Source organism: Papio anubis, chromosome 2, assembly GCF_008728515.1.
Source record: "Papio anubis isolate 15944 chromosome 2, Panubis1.0, whole genome shotgun sequence".
Taxonomy (NCBI): domain Eukaryota; kingdom Metazoa; phylum Chordata; class Mammalia; order Primates; family Cercopithecidae; genus Papio; species Papio anubis.
Genome location: NC_044977.1, coordinates 52,180,673 through 52,200,874, shown reverse-complemented (window position 1 = coordinate 52,200,874; position 20,202 = coordinate 52,180,673). Strand labels below are relative to the sequence as shown.

General features: G+C 45.1%; 2 protein-coding genes across 4 annotated transcripts in view; one reads left to right on the top strand and one right to left on the bottom strand.

The window, feature by feature from the left end:
- Nucleotides 1-310, top strand: part of LOC116273738 (tRNA-splicing endonuclease subunit Sen2-like) — a 30,829-nt gene extending 30,519 nt beyond the window's left edge. For all 3 annotated transcript variants that reach the window (XR_004182091.1, XM_031663121.1, XM_031663120.1), the window contains one exon: nt 120-310. Coding sequence is in view for 2 of the 3 variants with exons in the window: in XM_031663121.1 (XP_031518981.1) it covers nt 120-179 (60 nt within the window). In the remaining variant the exon portion in view is untranslated. The remainder of the gene's footprint in view (nt 1-119) is intronic.
- Nucleotides 311-8,501: 8,191 nt separating this feature from the next.
- On the bottom strand, nt 8,502-15,289 carry MKRN2OS (MKRN2 opposite strand). Its single transcript, XM_003894080.5, has 4 exons — nt 14,937-15,289; nt 11,687-11,736; nt 10,368-10,530; nt 8,502-8,817 (listed from the first exon to the last, which is right to left on the bottom strand). The coding sequence occupies exons 1-4, from the start codon at nt 15,152-15,154 to the stop codon at nt 8,577-8,579; spliced, it is 672 nt and encodes a 223-aa protein (XP_003894129.2). The 5' UTR covers nt 15,155-15,289; the 3' UTR covers nt 8,502-8,576.
- Nucleotides 15,290-20,202: the final 4,913 nt, after the last annotated feature.

Here is a 20,202-nt window from a genome sequence, read left to right as displayed (position 1 = left end):
GATGGGAACAGTATCATCATATAGACAGCTCTTTGTGAAATGTAGCTGTGGTGTCAGCTACCCGGAATGGTCTTACATTTCTGTTTTAAGAAATGGTCTTTTTTTTTAATTGGTTTCAGGAGGTGATTCTGAGTCGATGGGTTTCTTCACGAGAGAGGAGTGACCAAGACGATCTTTAACAATTCAACCTCAAATTTCTAATTTCACCAACAACTATTTATTGAGAGTTAGGTAAAAAGTTATTTTTGTTGTAATCATCCATTAATTTATAAATTTTAAAGGACATGGTGCTCCCAGCACCAGAAAAGTATCAGTGTTTTTATTTTTTATTTATTTTTTTTTTTTTGAGACTGAGTCTGGCTCTGTCGCCCAGGCTGGAGTGCAGTGGCCGGATCTCAGCTCACTGCAAGCTCTGCCTCCCGGGTTCACGCCATTCTCCTGCCTCAGCCTCCCGAGTAGCTGGGACCACAGGCGCCCACCACTTCGCCCGGCTAGTTTTTTGTATTTTTTAGTAGAGACGGGGTTTCACCGTGTTAGCCAGGATGGTCTCGATCTCCTGACCTCGTGATCCGCCCGTCTCGGCCTCCCAAAGTGCTGGGATTACAGGCTTGAGCCACCGCGCCCGGCCATATCAGTGTTTTTAAAGATAAATTACACAGGGGAGGAGAAAGATCCCTGTGCTAGGAATGCAGATTCTGTCCTTGCGTTGGCCTCTAACTCTCCAATCCCGAGCCTCGTGCCTCTGGCCTCAGTCTGTGCCCTCATCCAGTCACTGCGGAGGTTGGACTAGATGAGTCCTGAGAGGACACTTCCAACAACAGAGACATTTATTCTCTGATTTTACCTGAAAATGGTAGTAGTTTACATTTATACAGTACAGTTTATGAAGCACTTTCATACACAGGCATCTCTTGTTACCTACATCTAAGCTGTTCCCAAAAGAGTGTTACAGAACACAACAATATTGTACAATATTATATAAGCATATCTTCACTGAACTTGTTATAAAAATGAGTGGTGAAATAATGTTTGGAGACATAATGAAAGCAATTAACATTTAGCAAAATATAATAAAGCCTTTTTGTAATTGGTGAGAAAGTCATGAAGACTTAAGTTACCTAAGGGCATTTGGTGGCAAGAGAAGGGAGATGGGTGGCTGGGCATGGTGGCCCATACCTATTATCCCAGCACTTGGGAGGTCAAGGCCCATGGATCGCTTGAGCCCAGGAGTTTGAGACCAGCCTGAGCAACATGGTGAAACCTCTCTACTAACAAAAATTAGCCAAGCATCGTAGCACATGCCTGTAATCCCAGCTACTCAAGAGGCTAAGGTGGGAGGATCGTTTGAGCCCAGGAGGCAGAGGTTGCAGTGAGCGGAGATCATGCCACTGCACTCCAGCCTGAGCGATAGAGCAAGACCCTGTCGCAAAAAAAAAAAAAAAAAGGAGGAGGGGGGAATGGGAAGGGGAAATACTTGCTCTTTGGTGGTAGAGGGTGACCAGCTAAGGTAGTAGCCTGAGCTATATTCTCTTAACTGGTCCAGACACTACTTGAATGATTTTGCTGCAAGCCCTTACATGTTTGTTGTATGGGGTATTGGCTATCCAAATTGGCAAACCATAATAGCAAACATTTGGAGAGTGGGAGTTGAGATGGGGCAGATGCCTGTGTATTTATCCCTGCAGCAGCCTTGTGAATTCAGGAGGAGGGACCCACAGAGGGGTGTTTGAGGCTCAGAGATGTTGGCAGGTGTGCATCACTACCAGTCATGCACACGGAGGACTGGACCTGAGATCAGTGTCTCAGCTGAAATGGCACTATCCTAAAAATTACATGCAGTCAGAAATAGAACCCTGTTGTCTGGTGGTGGTGGTGGTGAACAAGGAAGGCCACCCACCATATCAGGCAGAGCCAGCTTTGTGCTCCCACACAGTCCTCTACCTCAGGGATGGGGTGCAGCCTGAGGCCCCCTTACTTACTGGTTGTGCCTGTGATTTCGAAAACAGCATCAGAAAGATTCCATGATGACCACCTATGAATCTAAGGGTAAGAACCTTGGTGCAGTGTGTGGTGCTTGGCTTTTAATTCCCCAGAGAGAATTCTGAAAACTGGGTAGTGAAATGAACCTTCTAGAAAGGAACGCTTCAAATCTCAGCTCTGCTTCCCTGTGGTAGTGTGCCCTGAGCAATTTACTTGCCTTGATAACTTCAGTTTTCTTATTTCTAGCATGTGGCTAATGTTGTTTACCTAATCATGTGGTTGTGTGGGTAAAGGAGAGCTCAAAAAGCACTGTAATCCCAGCGCTTTGGGAGGCCAGGGTAGGTGGATCACTTCAGGTCAGGAGTTCGAGATCAGCCTGGCCAACATGGTGAAACCCTGTCTGTATTAAAAATACAAAAAAAAAAAAAAAAAAAAAAAATTAGCTGGGCGTGGTGGTGGCGCCTGTAATCCCAGCTTCTTAGGAGGCTGAGGCAGGAGAATCACTTGAACCTAGGAGGTGGAGGTTGCAGTGAGCCCAGATCACGCCACTGCACTCTAGCCTGGGGGACAGAGTGAGACTCCATCCAAAAAAAAAAAACCTGAAGTTTCATTGTTACTTATTGATAACTTTAAATTGATAATTTTTTAAGAAAAAAATTCTATTAACTTGAATGTGGTTCTTATTTTCACCCTTGTGGAGAAGCACTTGGATTAAAAAGAAAGAAATTTTCTCTCCTCCCACCACCCACCTCCCATGTACAATTTTACTAACTGAACTGAATTTTTAAAATCTCATTACAAACTTGAATAATCATCCCATGAATATTAACTCCCCTAACACTATAACCGAGGCCCATTTCTAAAGTTGATCTTAAAACTGGAAAATTTGAGTCTCTCTAATTTTGTGAAATATAGGGATGCTTTTTACATGATGTAAAAATCATATTTGTAAAATGGTTAAACTAGGAGGCAATATTTTTATTGCAAGTATGATCTCTTTTAAGTGAAAAGTTTCTGTCATTTAAAATTTTTAGAGTCTTTATATTTTCATAAACAGTATTTCAAAGGCAAATGTTCTTCCTAACTTTTTGTGTGTGTATGTGAGACAGAGTTTTGCTCTTGTTGCCCAGGCTAGAGTGCAGTGGTGAGATCTTGGCTCACTGCAACCTCCACCTCCCAAGTTCAAGAGATTCTCCTGCCTCAGCCTCCCGAGTAGCTGGAATTACAGGTGCCCGCCACCCTGTCCGGCTACTTTTTGTATTTTTAGTAGAGACAGGGTTTCACCATGTTGGCCAGACTGGTCTGGAACTCCTGACCTCAGGTGATCTGCCTGCCTTGGCCTCCCAAAGTGCTGGGATTTTCCTAACTTTTAAATGGCACATTCTGCTAAAGTAGAATCAGAAAACTTGAGTCCACATTTCAAATCGCCACTGGGAAAACAGTGGTAACCTAAAGGAATGTTGCTTGATCACTCTGAGCCTTGGTTTCCTCAACAGTAAAATGAGGATAATTACCACCTCCTGAGTTTGCTTTGCAGACTAAATGAAATGAGATGACATACAAAAGGGTCTGGCACACAATAGGTGTACTTTTCCCCTTTCAGACAAAGTTAAGCATTGCCATCCTTATTTTCACTAGGAAGTGAAAAGCCTATTTTATGCCTTGGTAGGTGAGACAGTGGAGGGGAAGGAAGTGATGGAAAAATAGTTGGAGGTAAAGTAGTAAAGACAGCTGAGGAGACTGGGAGGAGAGGCAATACTGCAGTAAGCACCTGCTGTACACAGGGGGCTAGATGCAGCCATTGGGAGGTTTTTTTAAATTTTGCTTTTTGTTTTTTGTTTTAATAGTGGCTGGTAGGTTTTCCTGGTTCTAGGAGTAATTCATGCATGCTGTAGAGGCTTTGGAGAATTACCTTCATATAGATCATTTTAGTCTTTCAGACAGGAAACACTTCGGCACTTACTGTGAAAAGGATCCCGGTGGTCATCCCATGAACACTGATCAAGTCCCAGATGTGTGCTCTGGGGAGTGCTGAACAGTGGAGTGAAGAAGCACATCTCGGGAGGTGCTGGGAAGAAACTTGGGATGTCATCTGGGGAACAGAGTTACTGCCAGTGCTGAGTCTCCCTGCTGCTTCAGTTAGCATTTAGCTGATGTGATAAAGGAAACTTGATAGAAGGAGTCTCAGTTCATAATTCTACGGACTGAGCAACATTGCCATCTGTTGGTGTAAATCAGTAACTGATTTCCTTTATTAGGGGCAAAACCTAATTTTTTATAGATTGGTATGTGGTCTTATTAAGAGGAGGGGGCCAGGCGCGGTGGCTCATGCCTGTAATCCTAGCACTTTGGGAGGCCGAGACAGGTGGATTGCTTGAGGCCAGGAGTTCAAAAACCAGCATGGCCACCATGGTGAAGCGCCGTCTCTACTAAAAATACAAAAAATTAGCCAGATGTGGTGGCGGGCGCCTGTGATCACAGCAACTCAGGAAGAATCGCTTGAACCCGGGAGGTGGAGGTTGCAGTAAGCCGAGATCACACCACTGACTACAGCCTGGGCAACAAGAGCAAAACTCCATCTCAAAAAAAAAAAGGAATTCGTAGCCTGCTGAAGCACGAGAGAAGAAATATGAGGCCAGCTTTTGCCAATGTCACCTCCAGATTGGAGAGCACCCCCTAAAATACAGAATGGGGACCATCTAAAGCTTTTCTTGAAAATTAAGGGGTGAGAATCTCAGCACTTTGGGAGGCTTAAGTGGGAGGATCACTTGAGAACAGCCTGGGCAACATAATGAGACCCTGTCTTTACAAATAATTTTTTTTTTTTTTTTTTTTGAGACGGAGTCTTTGCTCTGTAGCCCGGGCTGGAGTGCAGTGGCCGGATCTCAGCTCACTGCAAGCTCCGCCTCCCGGGTTTGTGCCATTCTCCCGCCTCAGCCTCCCGAGTAGCTGGGACTACAAGCGCCCGCCACCTCGCCCGGCTAGTTTTTTGTATTTTTAGTAGAGACGGGGTTTCACCGTGTTAGCCAGGATGGTCTCGATCTCCTGACCTCGTGATCCGCCCGTGTCGGCCTCCCAAAGTGCTGGGATTACAGGCTTGAGCCACCGCGCCCGGCCAATAATTTTTTAAATTACCTGGGCGTGGTAGTATGCACCTGTAGTCCCAGCCACTGGGAAGGCTGAGGTGGGGAAATTGCCTGAGCCCAGGAGGTTGAGGCTGCAGTGAACCGTGATTGTGCCTCCGGACTCCAGCCTGGGCAACAGAGAAAGACCCTGTCTCCAAGAAAATAAATGAAAAGAGCTGCAGCCCCTAAGGGAAATTAGCATGAAATAGGCATTTCTTAATTATTTTAGCTGACTTTCATTGTTTACCACCTTTCTGTGTTTGAATGTTGATAAAAGCAAATCCTGATTTTCTCCTTTTTCTTCTCTAATGGCGAAGTATTGACCCAGTTTCTGCACGTACTAGGTACAGCTGGTCCCTTTCCATTTGCTGGGGTTGTCCTCTTGACCACTGCAGTGTGGCCCAGGGGTTACAGGCGCAGCTTTTGTGGTCGAACCCTGGTTTGAACCCCAGTTTTGCCACTGTGTGGCTTTGGACAAGTCATTTCCTCAATTTCCCTTTTCATCTATAAAAGAAGCATAATGTTAGGACCCACCTACAAGGAAGAATAAGTGTTTCTTCTGGTGTGGAGTCCTTTATGAATACTCATTAACTGCAGCTGCTGTTACTACTAATAATGAGTAAAGAATTAGACTAGGCCGGGCGCGGTGGCTCACGCCTGTAATCCCAGCACTTTGGGAGGCCGAGGCGGGCGGATCACAAGGTCAGGAGATCGAGACCACGGTGAAACCCCGTCTCTACTAAAAATACAAAAAATTAGCCGGGCGCGGTTGTGGGCGCCTGTAGTCCCAGCTACTCGGGAGGCTGAGGCAGGAGAATGGCGGGAACCCGGCGGACCTTGCAGTGAGCTGAGATCACGCCATTGCACTCCAGCCTGGGCGACAGAGCGAGACTCCGTCTCAAAAAAAAAAAAAAAAAAAAAATTAGACTAGAGAAGCTGAATCCTAGTATAAAATGTGAAGAAATGAGGGCAGATTGGAATTCTTTCATCTTTACCCTCTGGGGTTTTGTTGACTTCTTGAACACCATGTCATAGTTCTGCTTAAAATGGTATCAAATTCTGGGTGGGCAGTTTTGTATTTGAAGGAAAGTACCTGAGCTTGTAAATGCAAATGTTGCTTTGCCGTGCATTCTTTCCCACTGAAGTTAACTGTGCTGAAACATGGACTAAATGCCTCTTTGGAAACAAGCTTTAAGGATCTGTAGCAAGTTTTCTGAATATCCTTATTACTAATGTTAAAGGATAAAGCATGTTTAAGTTTATTTGAGCAGACAGCCATTCGTGAATCAAGCCGCACCAAAACCGAGGTGGTTCGGGCTCCTGAGGAAGGGTGTGAAGGGAGGCTTTTAGAGGGTGTGTGAGGAGGCACAGGAGAGAAGTTGGTTGGTTAAAGTTTAAGCAGTTGTCTTATTTAGGTTATCCCAGTGGCAAGTATCTGATTGTGTAACTAATGTTCAGTTGGCCATTTAGGATTGGCTGAGCTTAAGTTTTGTTTAGTTTAATATGGAACTGGGTGTTGGATCCATCTTGGTATAATGGCTTTTCCCTAAGTTATTTTAACACGAGGCAGTTATTGGTACCTTTAAGATGGGTTTGATTTTTGGAAATTAGACATCAGTTGGTACCAAGACTGGGGATTAAGTGAAGTAGTACATCACATTTGGTCAAAAACAACCGAGTTCTGGAAGAAGTTTCCAAAGAGCAATTCGGGAATGTTTTGCCTGTTGGCCTTTTGAAGTTCAGTGATAATTTCAGTACACAAACTCCAACGTACTTGTTAAAAGTCACCTCATTTGTTTACAGTTTCTCATCCCAGTTTCCCCAGCGTCCTCCTGTGAAGGTATCAGAGAAAGAAGATAGCCCTCTCTTCCTGTCCTTTCTGAACTCTGCCTTTTCAGTGGGCAGAGGAAGTGCTTTGTGGCACAAACCCAACCCCCGAACCTCCATGTGTTGGGTCAGGCAAAATGAAATGGACACAGGCTGGAATTTTACTGATTTGAGGCGTCGCTGGGCTCGTTTGTGCAAATAGACTCAGAAGAGCTCATTTAAAAGGGGTGACCATTTCCTGATTTAGATTCTGAGGGGTTTTGGTTTTGTTTTACCGTTGTTCACTATCATGAGCTTACCATGGGCTTTTTTTTTTTTTTTTCTTTTTTCTTGAGATGTAGTTTTGTTCTGTCGTCCAGGCTGGAGTCCCGTGCTGCAATCTTGGCTCACTGCAACCTCTGCCTCCTGGGTTTAAGCGATTCTCGTGCCTCAACCTCCCGAGTAGCTGGGATTACAGGCACTCACCACCACGCCCAGCTAATTTTTGTATTTTCAGTAGAGACAGGGTTTCACCATGTTGGCCAGGCTAGTCTCAAACTCCTGACCTCGTGATCTGCCCGCCTCAGCCTCCCAAAGTGCTGAGAGTACAGACATGAGCCACTGCACCCGGCCCTTAGCATGTGCTTTTAAACTAAAAACCACGAGGGGAAAGTACTCATTACCTCATAACTTGTGTTTCACCCACCTTGCTGTCTTCACATCCCCACTTTCTGCATGCACATTGGAAGGTGAATTTGTTCAGCTCACATTCATTTATAGGAATAATTTTCATTGCTCTGTGAATAAAATGTGCTGCCACTTTATGCTGTAAATGGATTCTTAGTTTAAAAACCTCATTGATAAGAAAATAATTTTGTTATCCCAGAACTTTGGGAGGCTGAGACGGGCGGATCATGAGATCAGGAGATCGAGACCATCCTGGCTAACACGGTGAAACCCCGTCTCTACTAAAAAATACAAAAAACTAGCCAGGCGAAGTGGCGGGTGCCTGTAGTCCCAGCTACTCGGGAGGCTGAGGCAGGAGAATGGCATGAACCCGAGAGGAGGAGCTTGCAGTGAGCTGAGATCCGGCCACTGCACTCCAGCCTGGGTGACAGAGCAAGACTCCGTCTCAAAAAATAATAATAATAATTTTGTTTTAATACATATAATTTTTAACATCTGGGGCAATTTTTATTTTATAAAGTCTTACGACGTAAGCTGACATATGCTTGAAGGGAAGCCATACACGTTTTTATTTTTTATTTATTTATTTTTTGAGATGGAGTTTCACTCTTGCCAGACTGGAGTGCAATGGCATGATCTTAACCCATCGCAACCTTCACCTCCTGGGTTCAAGCGATTCTCCTGCTTCAGCCTCCCTAGTAGCAGAGATTATAGGCATGCGCCACCATGTCCGGCTAATTTTATATTTTTAGCAGAGACGGGGTTTCTCCATGTTGGTCACACTGGTCTCGAACTCCCGACCTCGGGTGACCCACCCGCCTCAGCCTCTCAAAGTGCTGGGATTACAGGTGTGAGTCACCACACCTGGCCCATACACGTTTTTATTAACCACAGTTAAATGCATTTAGAAATCCATAGTACTGATTAAAGGTAGCAACCACCTTACCCCCAATGCCCAGGCTGCACTTAACATAGCTCTCAGCACAAACCACCACCTTCAGGGGGTTGTGCCTCGTGCTGGGGACAGTCAGTGACATAGAAGCCATGCTCCCGTATCGCCCGGTAGAGTGTGATGAACTTGGACGCCAGCCTTGTCCGTGGGACTACGTACTTCTCCGTAAATTCACTCTTGTCCAGTTGCTGTCTACCTTCTGCCATCAGAACGCAGTTAATGAACGTGAGTGTGTAAGTGTAGCAGTTGTGGTGGTCTTCTTCATACCTTACGGAAGAGAACAAGGGTGTTGAGAAGAAAAGGCTGCTCAGGAACAGGCCGTGAAGCTACCCATCAGGTGCCTCAGCAAGCAAGGCCTCTACTGGTTCATGTGGTTAAGAAGCTTCAAGATGTGCACTTCAGGCCAGGTGCAGTGGCTCACACCTGTAATCCCGGCACTTCAGGAGGCCAAAGTGGGAGGATCACTTGAGGTCAGGAGTTTGAAACTGGCCTGGCCAGCAAGGTGAAACCCTGTCTCTACAAAAAATACAAAAGTTAGCTGGGCATGGTGGTGCACGACTGTGGTCCTAGCTAGTTAGGAGGCTGAGGCAGGAGAATTGTTTGAACCCAGGAGGCAGAGGTTGCAGTAAGCCAAGATCGTACCACTGTACTCCAGCCTGGGTGCATAGGAGGTTTAGCAATAGGGTATATAAGCTTGTCCCAAGCTTCAATTATAATGTTTCACCTACAAGCTCCTTCCCATCCTATTCTTTTCATGTTCACTTCAGACCCTAACTACAAAGCCTGGCAGAACCTTCATTTGATGCTAATCAGAATCATGAAGCCCAGATTGTTTTGGGCTTCATGTAATTCTGGGGGATGGTTGGTCTCTGGGCATCTGCTTGCTGCAGATTGGCATAGATTCACCCAGATGTTCAGAGTGGTTACTCAGTTGCAAGTTAACTACCAATTTGGGGAACTCATTGAACTTCTAGATTTCAGAGATGGAATTCCATATGAGTTTTATGATATTCCGTAGTATCCAAACTTATTTCAAGGGAAACCTCAAAATAAATCCACAAATATGCTATACATCTTATAAAATGTTGAGAGTGAGAAATTAACTTGAAATTGCTAAAATTACAAAAAAGAAGCTTTTACATTTTGAACATTGTTTTTTGTTGTTTTTTTTTTGTTCTGTTTTGTTTTTCTTTTTTTGAGACGGAGTCTCACTCTGTTGCCCAGGCTGGAGTGCAATGGCGTGATCTCAGCTCACTGCAACCTCCGCCTCCTGGGTTCAAGTGATTCTCCTGCCCAAGCCTCCCAAGTAGGGACCGCAGACGTCCGCCACCACGCCTGGCTAATTTTTGTATTTTTAATAGAGACGGGGTTTTACCATGTTGTCCAGGCTGGTCTCAAACTTCTGACCTCAGGTGATCCACCTGCCTCAGTCTCCCAAAGTGCTAGGAATACAGGCGACAGCCACCGTACCCAGCCTGAATATTGTTTTTTTAAATTTTTGTTTTAAAGAAATATATCGTGACTTGCTATATATGTGTAAAAATACCTTGTCACACAACTGAAATAACTGAATACAGATTCTAGTCCTTTCAGCTCTTAAAACGCTGTAATTTTGTTATATGTGTGTGCTGACCCAACTGCAGAAAATCTAGAGTAGTTCAACCCCTGTTTAAATTCTGTTAGCGATGTTAATATCTCTGTATCGGCTCAACGTGAAGCTAAATGCTGCGGAGTCCTCTGTGAGCTGAGGCCACACGGGGATCCCACTTGCATAGCATGTGAGTGCCAGCGAGGGTGCAGCATTTGCAGTTGTGTACCTGTGAGGCAGCCAGGTCCCCGAGGTGGAGAAGTCTTCCAGGTACTTGTCCCATTGCTCCATCATTCCATACATGTGGGGCTGCAGTAATGGGATGCTTATGCTCTGTTCCCACCCTGCTCCATCTCGCTGGACACCATGTGCACTGTAGTTATACACAACCCCTGCAAATCAAAACCAAAGTCATGTGGCGCCTCAAGGAGACACACACCTCTGTGAAAAAGGGACATCAGAAAATGACAGTAGCCATGTGGTAACTTTACATAATATAAATCCAGGGTGGAGGTTCTAGAATCTTTCTTCCGCCTAATGAGATTTAGATTTGCCTAGAGTCAGGGAGGGGTTTATGTAGCCTTCCCTGTTACTAGCAATCATTTCCTTGAGAGAAACCCAGTTCTAGCTCTACCTGCTGTTCAGGGCTGTGAAGTTGCCCCCAGGAAACAGAGACAATAATAGGTACCAGGATCATCGTCTCCAATATTTTTATTGAAGTTCTGTATTTACCAATGGGTCAATCTTGTCTCCTTAAATCAAGAATAAATGTCCACCTGCTAAAGATGGGTGGTAAGTATGCCTGTTCTTGTGGGTAACTAAGTTCAGAACCGTTCTGGATTTCTAATCAGTGTCACTTTCTCTTGCCTCAGTGGGTAAGGAAAGGCTGTTATTAGACTTCACTGTGAGGCCTGGCTAGGTGCCTCACCTGCCTCACCATATCCAGGCTACATATCCTGCAGGTGGCTCCATCCAGGCCCTTTTCCTGCAGACAAGAAAGCTTCTGGCTGAAGGGTTGCACACACTGCCCTCAGAGCTATAGGTGGCAAAGGAACAGTTTTATTTAATCTTCACTTTCCTTTAAAAAAAAACAAAAAACAAAAAACTGCAGGCCCCACCATATCCTGCTTTACTCCTGAAGTCCCTAGAATGTGGGGACCCAGTGGTAGTCAGCTGAGCATAGGATTGGAAGTCAGAGGGCCTGGTTCCAAATTCTGGTTTGGACACAAGATACGAGGTCTTGGGCAAGTCAATCTCACTGGACATCTATTTCTTCTTATTTTAAAAATCAATAAAAAATACACTGATTTGTATAGCTCTTCACTGAGAAAATATTAAAGAGCTTTCAAATATTTCATATTGTTAGTAATAATTTGCCATAAAGTCAAATATTTCTCATTTGGGGGCAATGCCCACCTCATGGTGCAGTAGAAGAACCCAGTGAACAATGGAATCACTCATTAGATGTTGCCATAATCAAATCTCCACAAATACTGCTTTCCTTTTACTGGGTAGTGGGGGTTTTTTAAGCCACAAAACTGCACTTACCATTTGTGTTAGTTATTCCAACATGAAGATCAGACCTTCCATCATACTCCCTGAAAGAAACAAGGTTTTTTTTTTTTTTTTTTTTTTTTTTGAGACGGAGTCTCACTGTGTCTCCCAGGCTGGAGTGCAGTGGCGCGATCTCGGCTCACTGCAAGCTCCGCCCCCCGGGTTCACGCCAGTCTCCCGCCTCAGCCTCCCAAGTAGCTGGGACTACAGGCGCCCGCTACCGCGCCCGGCTAGTTTTTTTTTTTTGTATTTTTAGTAGAGACGGGGTTTCACCATGTTAGCCAGGATAGTCTCGATCTCCTGACCTTGTGATCCACCCGCCTCGGCCTCCCAAAGTGCTGGGATTACAGGCTTGAGCCACCGCGCCCGGCCAAGGTTTTTTTTTTTTTTTTCTGGTTTGCATGTGTTTGGCATGAAGAACTGGCATTTAAAGTAGGAGGAGCCCAAGCACAGTGGCTCAAACCTATAATTCCAGCACTGGGAGGCCAAGGTGGGCGGATCACTTGAAGCCGGGAGTTTGAGACCAGCCTGGCCAACATGGCGAGACCCCATCTCTACTGAAAATACAAAAATTAGCCGGGCATGTCAGTGTGCTCCTGTGTCCCAGGTACTCAGGAGGCTAAGGCACAAGAATCACTTGAACCCGGGAGGTGGAGATTGCAGTGAGCCAAGATCGCACCACTGCACTCCACCCTGGGCGACAGAGCGAGACTAAGAAAATAAATAGAGCCAGCTGGGTGCAATGGCTCACGCCTGTAATCCCAGCACTTTGGAAGGCTGAGATGGGAGGATCTCTTGAGGCCAGGAGTTCAAGACCAGCCTAGCCAACATGTGAAAACCTGTTTCTACTAAACATACAAAACTTAGCTGGGCCTGGTGGCACGTGCCTGTAATCCCAGCTACTTGGGAGGCTGAGGCATGAGAATTGCTTGAACTCGTGAGGCGGAGGTTGCAGTAAGCGGAGATTGTGCCACTGCACTCCAGCCTGGGTGACAGAGTAAGACTGTCTCAAAAACAAAAATACAAGTAGGGGGAGAGGCATGGTGACTCTTGCCTGTAGTCCCAGCTACATGGGAGACTGAGTTGGGAGGATCACTGGAGCCCAGGAATTCAAGGCCTCAGTGAGCTATGATTGTGCCACTGCACTCCAGCCTCAGCGACAAAGGGAGACCCTGATTGTCAAAAACAAAACAAAACCCCAAAACAGTTTGGGCTTCACGGTTCTGATTAGGATCAAATGAAGGTTGATCTACCTTCATTTGATTTGAAGGTTGATTCTACCAGGCTTTGTTGTTAGGGTCTGAAGTGAACATGAAAAGAACAGGATGGGAAGGAGCTTGTGGGTGAAACATCATAATTGAAGGTTGGGACAGGCTTATATACCCTGTTGCTAAACCTACTATGTGCTTACCATTTGTGTTAAGTTCAAATAGACTTCCCTCTTATCAGCAAAAACATTTCCTTGAGACAAACCCAGTTCTAGCTATACCTGCTGTTCAGGGCTGTGAAGTTGCCCCCAGGAAACAGAATAATAGGTGCCAGGATCATCATCTTCAATATTTTTATTGAAATTATTTAATTTTTAAGATTAAAAATTAGTCCAGGCGTGGTGCCTCAAGCCTGTAATCCTAGCACTTTAGGATGCTGAGGTGGGCAAGTCATATGAGACCAGGAGTTCAAGACCAGCCTGGACAACATTGTGAAACCTCGTCTGTACTAAAAAATAAAATACAAAAATTAGCTGGGTGTGGTGGAGGGCACCTGTAATCCCAGCTACTCGGATGACTTGAGACACGAGAATTGCTTGAACCCAGGAGGCGGAGGTGGCAGTGATCCAAGATTGCACCACTGCACTCCACCCTGGGCAACAGAGGAAGACCCTGTCTCAAAAAAATAAATAAATAAATTAGTCTTTGTTTTACAGATAAGGAACCAGAGACACTTGGAGCTGGTTAGAAGAACCAGGATAGGCATCAGGGGCTTTATGATGCCCCAGCCTGTAATGCCCTCTCTGTGTTGTGCCCTCTCTGCATTGGCTGCCTCCCTGAGCAAGGCCCAGGGATGCTGTCTGTTTAGCACCTAACAGGATGACCAAAACCTTTTACATATGTTGGTTCATTTCATCCTCATAGGGACCAGAAGGAAATTGATTAAGGAAGTTAGTAGGCAGGAAGGTGAGTAGTCAACTCCCGTTTTCTTATTCGAAATCAGCACTCTTGAGGGGACAGGAAAGTTAGGAGGGTGAACTCTAGGGAGCATTAGACTAATGATACGCAGGAGCCGAACATGTTTCCTAAGGCATACACCAACATTCTATGACCCATGCTCTCCTAAAGCCTGGCCTACTCTGGGCCGATCCTAATCCTATTGGTAAACTCCACGGGTACAATAAAATATAAACCTGGCCGGGCACAGTGACTGATGCCTGTAATCTCAGCACTCTGGGAGGCTGCGGCGGGTGGATCACCTGGGGTCAAGAGTTTGAGACCAGCCTGGTCAACATGGTGAAACCCATCTCTACTAAAAATGCAAAAATTAGCCAGGTGTGGTGGCGAGCGCCTGTAGTCCCAGCTACTCGGGAGCCTGAGGCGAGAGAATCACTTGAACCCAGGAGGTGGAGATTGCAGTAAACTGAGACACCATAGCATTCCAGCCTGGGCAACAAGATCGAAACTCCATCTTAGGAAAAAAAAAAAAAAAAAAAAGTATAATCCTTTCTTTTGGTTTCTAATTCATCCTTTTTGTTTATACTAGCACTCTCAGCAAGAGAAAACTGAATTTGTTCTTAAAGCCAGGTGGTGTCTACAATGGAAATAGATCAGTTCTAGTCTTCAATTTAATTTGCCTCCATACAAAATAGTCTGTAAGTGCCAGTTCATCAGGCCTGGTATGTTGTACCTGTTTGTCACTGAAACTACAAATTAACTGGCGGTAAAGGTATTATTTAGATATTAGCTGCTGGGTCATTTTCCCGGTTAGCCTCTGAGCAATGTTTTTCTCTCTGAAAATCATATGAGCAGGTTTACTCCTCATATATTCCACATATATTCTTGCACTTATCACTGCAGGAACATATGCACACCATCAATTTTTTGAAGCCAGTAGGCCTGCATCTCAGGATTTAAGGCCAAAGCTGAAAAAATTGTCCACCAAACCTCACACATTATATATTAAGGAAATTTTAGTGACTAAAACAGAAGGAAAAGTTTGCACAACGCAATTTAACACTTTAAAAACACTGTACCTAAGAAATGTTCCCTGAGTTGGTCTGAGGTGGAATGAACATTTTTCTTGATGTCCATTAGTAAATGGATTAGCGATGCTAACAGGTGCGTCCTCCAGCTTCCTCGAGCCCAGGTCCTGCTGGCAGAGAGGGCAGCACTGGGGCACACTGAAGCTGTAGATGTATTTCTCACAGTGGTTGAATTTAATTAAAGCCTTCCCAGCCTCTGCGCAGTGCATAGCTTTCGCCTCCTGGGATGCCAGGGGAGGTTTCCGGAGACTTCCTTTTCCTCATTATACACCTGGCAAACGCACACCGCCCCAAGGAACCTGATCAGTGGTGATGTCATCCTGACTGATGGCTTCAGAAGCCAAACCAGATAGGATTAACCAGTAGCCAGGCCTCCCCATAGACTGTTTCTTAAAGAGCTAGTTTCTATTTGTTTATTTCCATTGTTTATGGTAGCTGATAACTACCAGCTCCTATTCATCCTTTAAAGCCTCACTTTTCTGTGAAATCTTTCTCAGCTTCCCCTAGTCTTCCCTTGCAGTGGCAGTGCTGGATTCATATTTCTGTCAGAACCCTTATTTATTTATTTACAGACAGGGTCTCACTCTGTCACCCAGGCTGGAGTGCAGTGGCACAATCTTGGCTCACTGCAACCTCCACCTCCAGGTTCAAGTGATTCTCCCCACTCAGCCTCCCCAAGTAGCTGGGACTACAGACGCACACCACTACACCCAGCTAATTGTTGTGTTTTTTGGTAGAGATGGGGGTTTCACCATGTTGGCCAGACTGGACTCGAACTCCTGACCTCAAGTGATCCGCCTGCCTCAGCCTCCCAAAGTGCTGGAATTACAGGCATGAGCCACTGCACTCAGCCTAGAACTGTTATTTAATCATTTAGTTTTGTTTCTCCCATTAGTCTGTGAGCTTCTTGGAATTGGAGACTGACCTTTATTTTTGTGTTCCCAGAATTGGTTAAATCGTTTGTTGTTGCATAAATAAATCCTTAATTTAAGGCTATTTTATTTTGACATTTTATATTGTAAAAGTAATTTTGCTTGTAAAAAAAATAACATCCAGAATGTTCTGGGGATTTTTTTGAAAAGTTAGCAGCCCTGTTAGAAATAAGCATAGTGGTTACAGGAGGGAGATACTGACTGGGAGAGGACAGAGGTGGTTTCTCGGGTCCAGGGCTGTTGTGACTCATTATCTGGGTGTTAATAATATGGGAGTATTCCATTTGTGAAAAATCATCAAGCTGTGCATTTTATTATAAGCACTATATAATTTTTCAATTTTAAAATAATTTTTTAAATTTTTTGTTTTTGTGGGTACATAATGGGTGTATATATTTAAGGGGTATATGGGACTTTTCTTTTTTTTCTTTTTTCTTTTTTTTTTTTTTTTTTGAGACAGAGTCTCACTCTTGTCACCCAGACTGGAGTGCAGTGGTGTGATCTTGGCTCACTTCAATCTCTGCCTCCTGGGTTCAAGTGATTCTCCTGCCTCAGCCTCCTGAGTAGCTGGGATTACAGGTGTCTGCCACCACACCCAGCTAATTTTTGTACTTTTAATAGAGATGGAGTTTCACCATGTTGGCCAGGCTGGTCTCAAACTCCTGAGCTCAGGTGATCCTCCTGCCTCAGCCTCCCAAAGTGCTGGGATTACAGGCGTGAGCCACCGCGCCCAGCCTCCATGGGATATTTTGATACAGGCATACAATGTGCAATAATCACATCAGGGTAGATGGGGCGTACAATTTAAAAATAATTTTTAGCTAGGTGTGGTGGTGTATGCCTGTAGTCCCAGTTACTCAGGTGGCTTGAGATGGGAGGATCGCTTGAGGCTCGAGGCTGCATTGAGCCAAGATCATCCCACTGTGCTCTAGCCTGGGCAACAAAGTGGGACCCTGTCTCTAAATAAATAAATAAATAAAATAATTTTAAGCAATTCCATTAAAATGTTCGGAAGAAAAGTAATGCCCCTTCTTTCTCACATAACATTTTTCCACCCACCATATTCTACTTTCCGGAGAACACTAATGGTATGTTAGGTTTTTTAAAAGCTCAATATTGGCTGAGTATGGTGGCTCACACCTATAATCCCAGCACTTTGGGAGGCTGAGGCAGGTGGAGCACTTGAGCCTGGGGACTTCAAGACCAGCCTGGGCAATATGACAAGACTCCATCTCTACAAAAAATACAAAAATTAGCCAGATTTGGTGGTGTGTACCTGTAGTCCCAGCTACTTGGGAAGCTGAGGTGGGAGGATTGCTTGAGCCCAAGGGGTCTTGGCTGCAGTGAGCCATGATCACACCACTGCACTCCAGCCTGGGTGACAGAGTGAGACCCTATCTCTAAAACAAAACAGAACAAAACAAAAACTCTCAATATTGTTATATTGTATACTGTTTTGAAATTCGTGTTTTTGCCTCATCTTGGAAACTTTTCCACAATATCAGTAATGTAGGTCTAGTTCATTCTTTCAGATTGCATGGGAATCCACATTTTGGTTGTACTACGCTTTAACTAAGGCCCAACTGATGCCTGTAGTTCCGAAGATAAGCAATCTTAAAGGGGAGACCCACAGAGAAGGTATCATGGCAGGTAAAGGCCCTTCAGGAGAGTTAAGTATTTGACAGTGTACATTTAAATAAATTACAGTATGCTAAAATGCAAAAAAGTGCATTTTCAGTGTTACAACATGAGAATGATCATCAGACTCACAGAACTAGAAAGGACCTCAGAAATCATTTCAACCAACCTTCTCTTGTTACAATGAAGGCAGAGAGGTTATAGCTAGACACAGCTCAGGTGACAAGGACCTGAGATTGTTCATTATTAATATAAACCACATGGTATGGCTGGGCGCAGTGGCTCACGCCTGTAATCCCAGTACTTTGGGAGGCCGAGGCAGGTGGATCACCTGAGGTCAGGAGTTCAAGACCATCCTGACCAATATGGTGAAACCCCGTCTCTACTAAAGTTACAAAAATTAGCTGGGCATGGTGGCAGATGCCTGTAGTCCCAGCTACTCGGGAGGCTGAGACAGGAGAATCGCTTGAACCCAGGAGGTGGAGGTTGCAGTGAGCTGTGACTGCACCATTGCACTCCAGCCTGGGCTAGAGAGTGAAACTCTGTCTCAAATAAATAAACCACTTGGTATTGTTTGTTAGGTTGCTTGAGTGACCCAAGCCACTTTCAATTGAGAATATAATCTTTCTGACACCAACACCAAGAGGTATTGTTAATCTCATGAAAAAGGATTGAGACACCATGCTTTAATAAACATTTTAAATACACCAGCATTTTTTTTCAACACAAGCATCTTCAATCCTTTTTTTTTTTTTTTTGAGACGGAGTCTTGCTCTGTCACCCAGGCTGGAGTGCAGTGGCCGGATCTCAGCTCACTGCAAGCTCCGCCTCCCGGGTTTACGCCATTCTCCTGCCTCAGCCTCCCGAGTAGCTGGGACTACAGGCGCCCGCCACCTCGCCCGGCTAAGTTTTTGTATTTTTAGTAGAGACGGGGTTTCACTGTGTTAGCCAGGATGGTCTCGATCTCCTGACCTCGTGATCCGCCCGTCTCGGCCTCCCAAAGTGCTGGGATTACAGGCTTGAGCCACCGCGCCCGGCCCTTTTTTTTTTTTTTTTTTACCATGTCTCTATCTTAAAAAATCTTATTATAAAATAAAACATAGGCACAGAAAACTACATAAAACAAATTGTAGTTTTTAAAAATTTTTTTAAGGCATTTTATTTTTTATTTTATTTGAGATGGAGTCTCATTCTGTTGCCTAGGCTGGAGTGCAGTGACGTGATCTTGCCTCACTGCAACCTCCACCTCCCAGGTTCAAGTGATCCCTTTGCCTCAGCCTCCCAAGTAGCTGAGACTACAGGCACCCACCATCACGCCTGACTAATTTTTTGTATTTTTAATAGAGACGGGATTTCACAATGTTGGCCAGGCTGGTCTTGAACTCCTGACCTCGTGATCTGCCTGCCTTGGCCTCCCAAAGTGTTGGGATTACAGGTGTGAGCCACCACGCCTGCCCTATTTATTTATTTATTTATTTATTTATTTATGAGATGGAGTCTTGCTCCATTGCCCAGGCTGGAGTGCAGTGGTGCAATCTTGGCTCACTGCATCTTCCATCTTCCAGGTTCAAGCGATTCTCCTGCCTTAGCCTCCCAAGTAACTGGGATTACAGGTATGCACCACTGCACCCAGCTAATTTTGTATTTTTAGTAGAGACATGGTTTCACCGTGTTGGCCAGGCTGGTCTCAAACTCCTGACCTGAAGTGATCCACCTGCCTCAGCCTCCCAAAGTGCTGGTATTACAGTCATGAACTACCATACCCAGCCTATTTTATTTTTTGAGACAGGGTCTTGCTCTGTCACCCACGTTGGAGTGCAGTGGCACAATCAGTGCTCATTGCAGCCTCAAACTTCTGGGCTAAAGGGATCCTCCCACTTCAGCCTCCCAATCAGCTGGGACTACAGATGCGTAACACCACAGCTGGCTAATATTTTAATTTTAATTTTTATAGAGACAGGGTCTTGTTATGTTGCCCAGGCTGGTCTTGAATTCCCAGGCTCAAGCGATCCTCCTGTGTCAGGCTCACAAGGTGCTGGGATTATAGGTAGCGCCCTATAATTTTGACTTGAAGAACTCCTTTTAGTATTTCTTTTTTTTTTTTTTTGAGACGGAGTCTCGCTCTGCCGCCCAGGCTGGAGTGCAGTAGCCGGATCTCAGCTCGCTGCAAGCTCCGCCTCCCGGGTTTACGCCATTCTCCTGCCTCAGCCTCCCGAGTAGCTGGGACTACAGGCGCCGCCACCTCGCCCGGCTAGTTTTTTTTGTATTTTTAGTAGAGACGGGGTTTCACCGAGTTCCTCCCAGCTGTGTTCCTGCCCAGGGCAGCATCCACACTTGCATTTGGCTGAGAGCCTCTCCCGATCAGCTTTTTCTGGTGTTGTGGGAAGTTAGGGTTTATAATTTCTTACACCTGTCTGTGCTGCAGCCTCTGAACATAGATTGTGAAGATTTCATGGACATTTATCAGTTCCCCAAATTAATACTTTCATAATTTCTTTTTTTGTTTTGTTTTGTTTTGTTTTGGTTTTGTTTTGTTTTGTTTTGTTTTTGAGGCGGAGTCTCGCTCTGTCCCCCAGGCTGGAGTGCAGTGGCCAGATCTCAGCTCACTGCAAGCTCCACTTCCCGGGTTCACGCCATTCTCCTGCCTCAGCCTCCCGAGTAGCTGGGACTACAGGCGCCGCCACCTC

What these genes read in the sequence shown, in the direction of transcription:
- MKRN2OS (XM_003894080.5), bottom strand. Translation starts at nt 15,154, where the DNA reads ATGCACTGCGCAGAGGCTGGGAAGGCTTTAATTAAATTCAACCACTGT. An exon ending in ACTCAGGGAACATTTCTTAG is followed by an intron (nt 11,737 to 14,936) that starts GTACAGTGTTTT and finishes TGTTTCTTTCAG; the next exon opens with GGAGTATGATGGAAGGTCTG. An exon ending in GGGACCTGGCTGCCTCACAG is followed by an intron (nt 8,818 to 10,367) that starts GTACACAACTGC and finishes CTCTTCCGTAAG; the next exon opens with GTATGAAGAAGACCACCACA.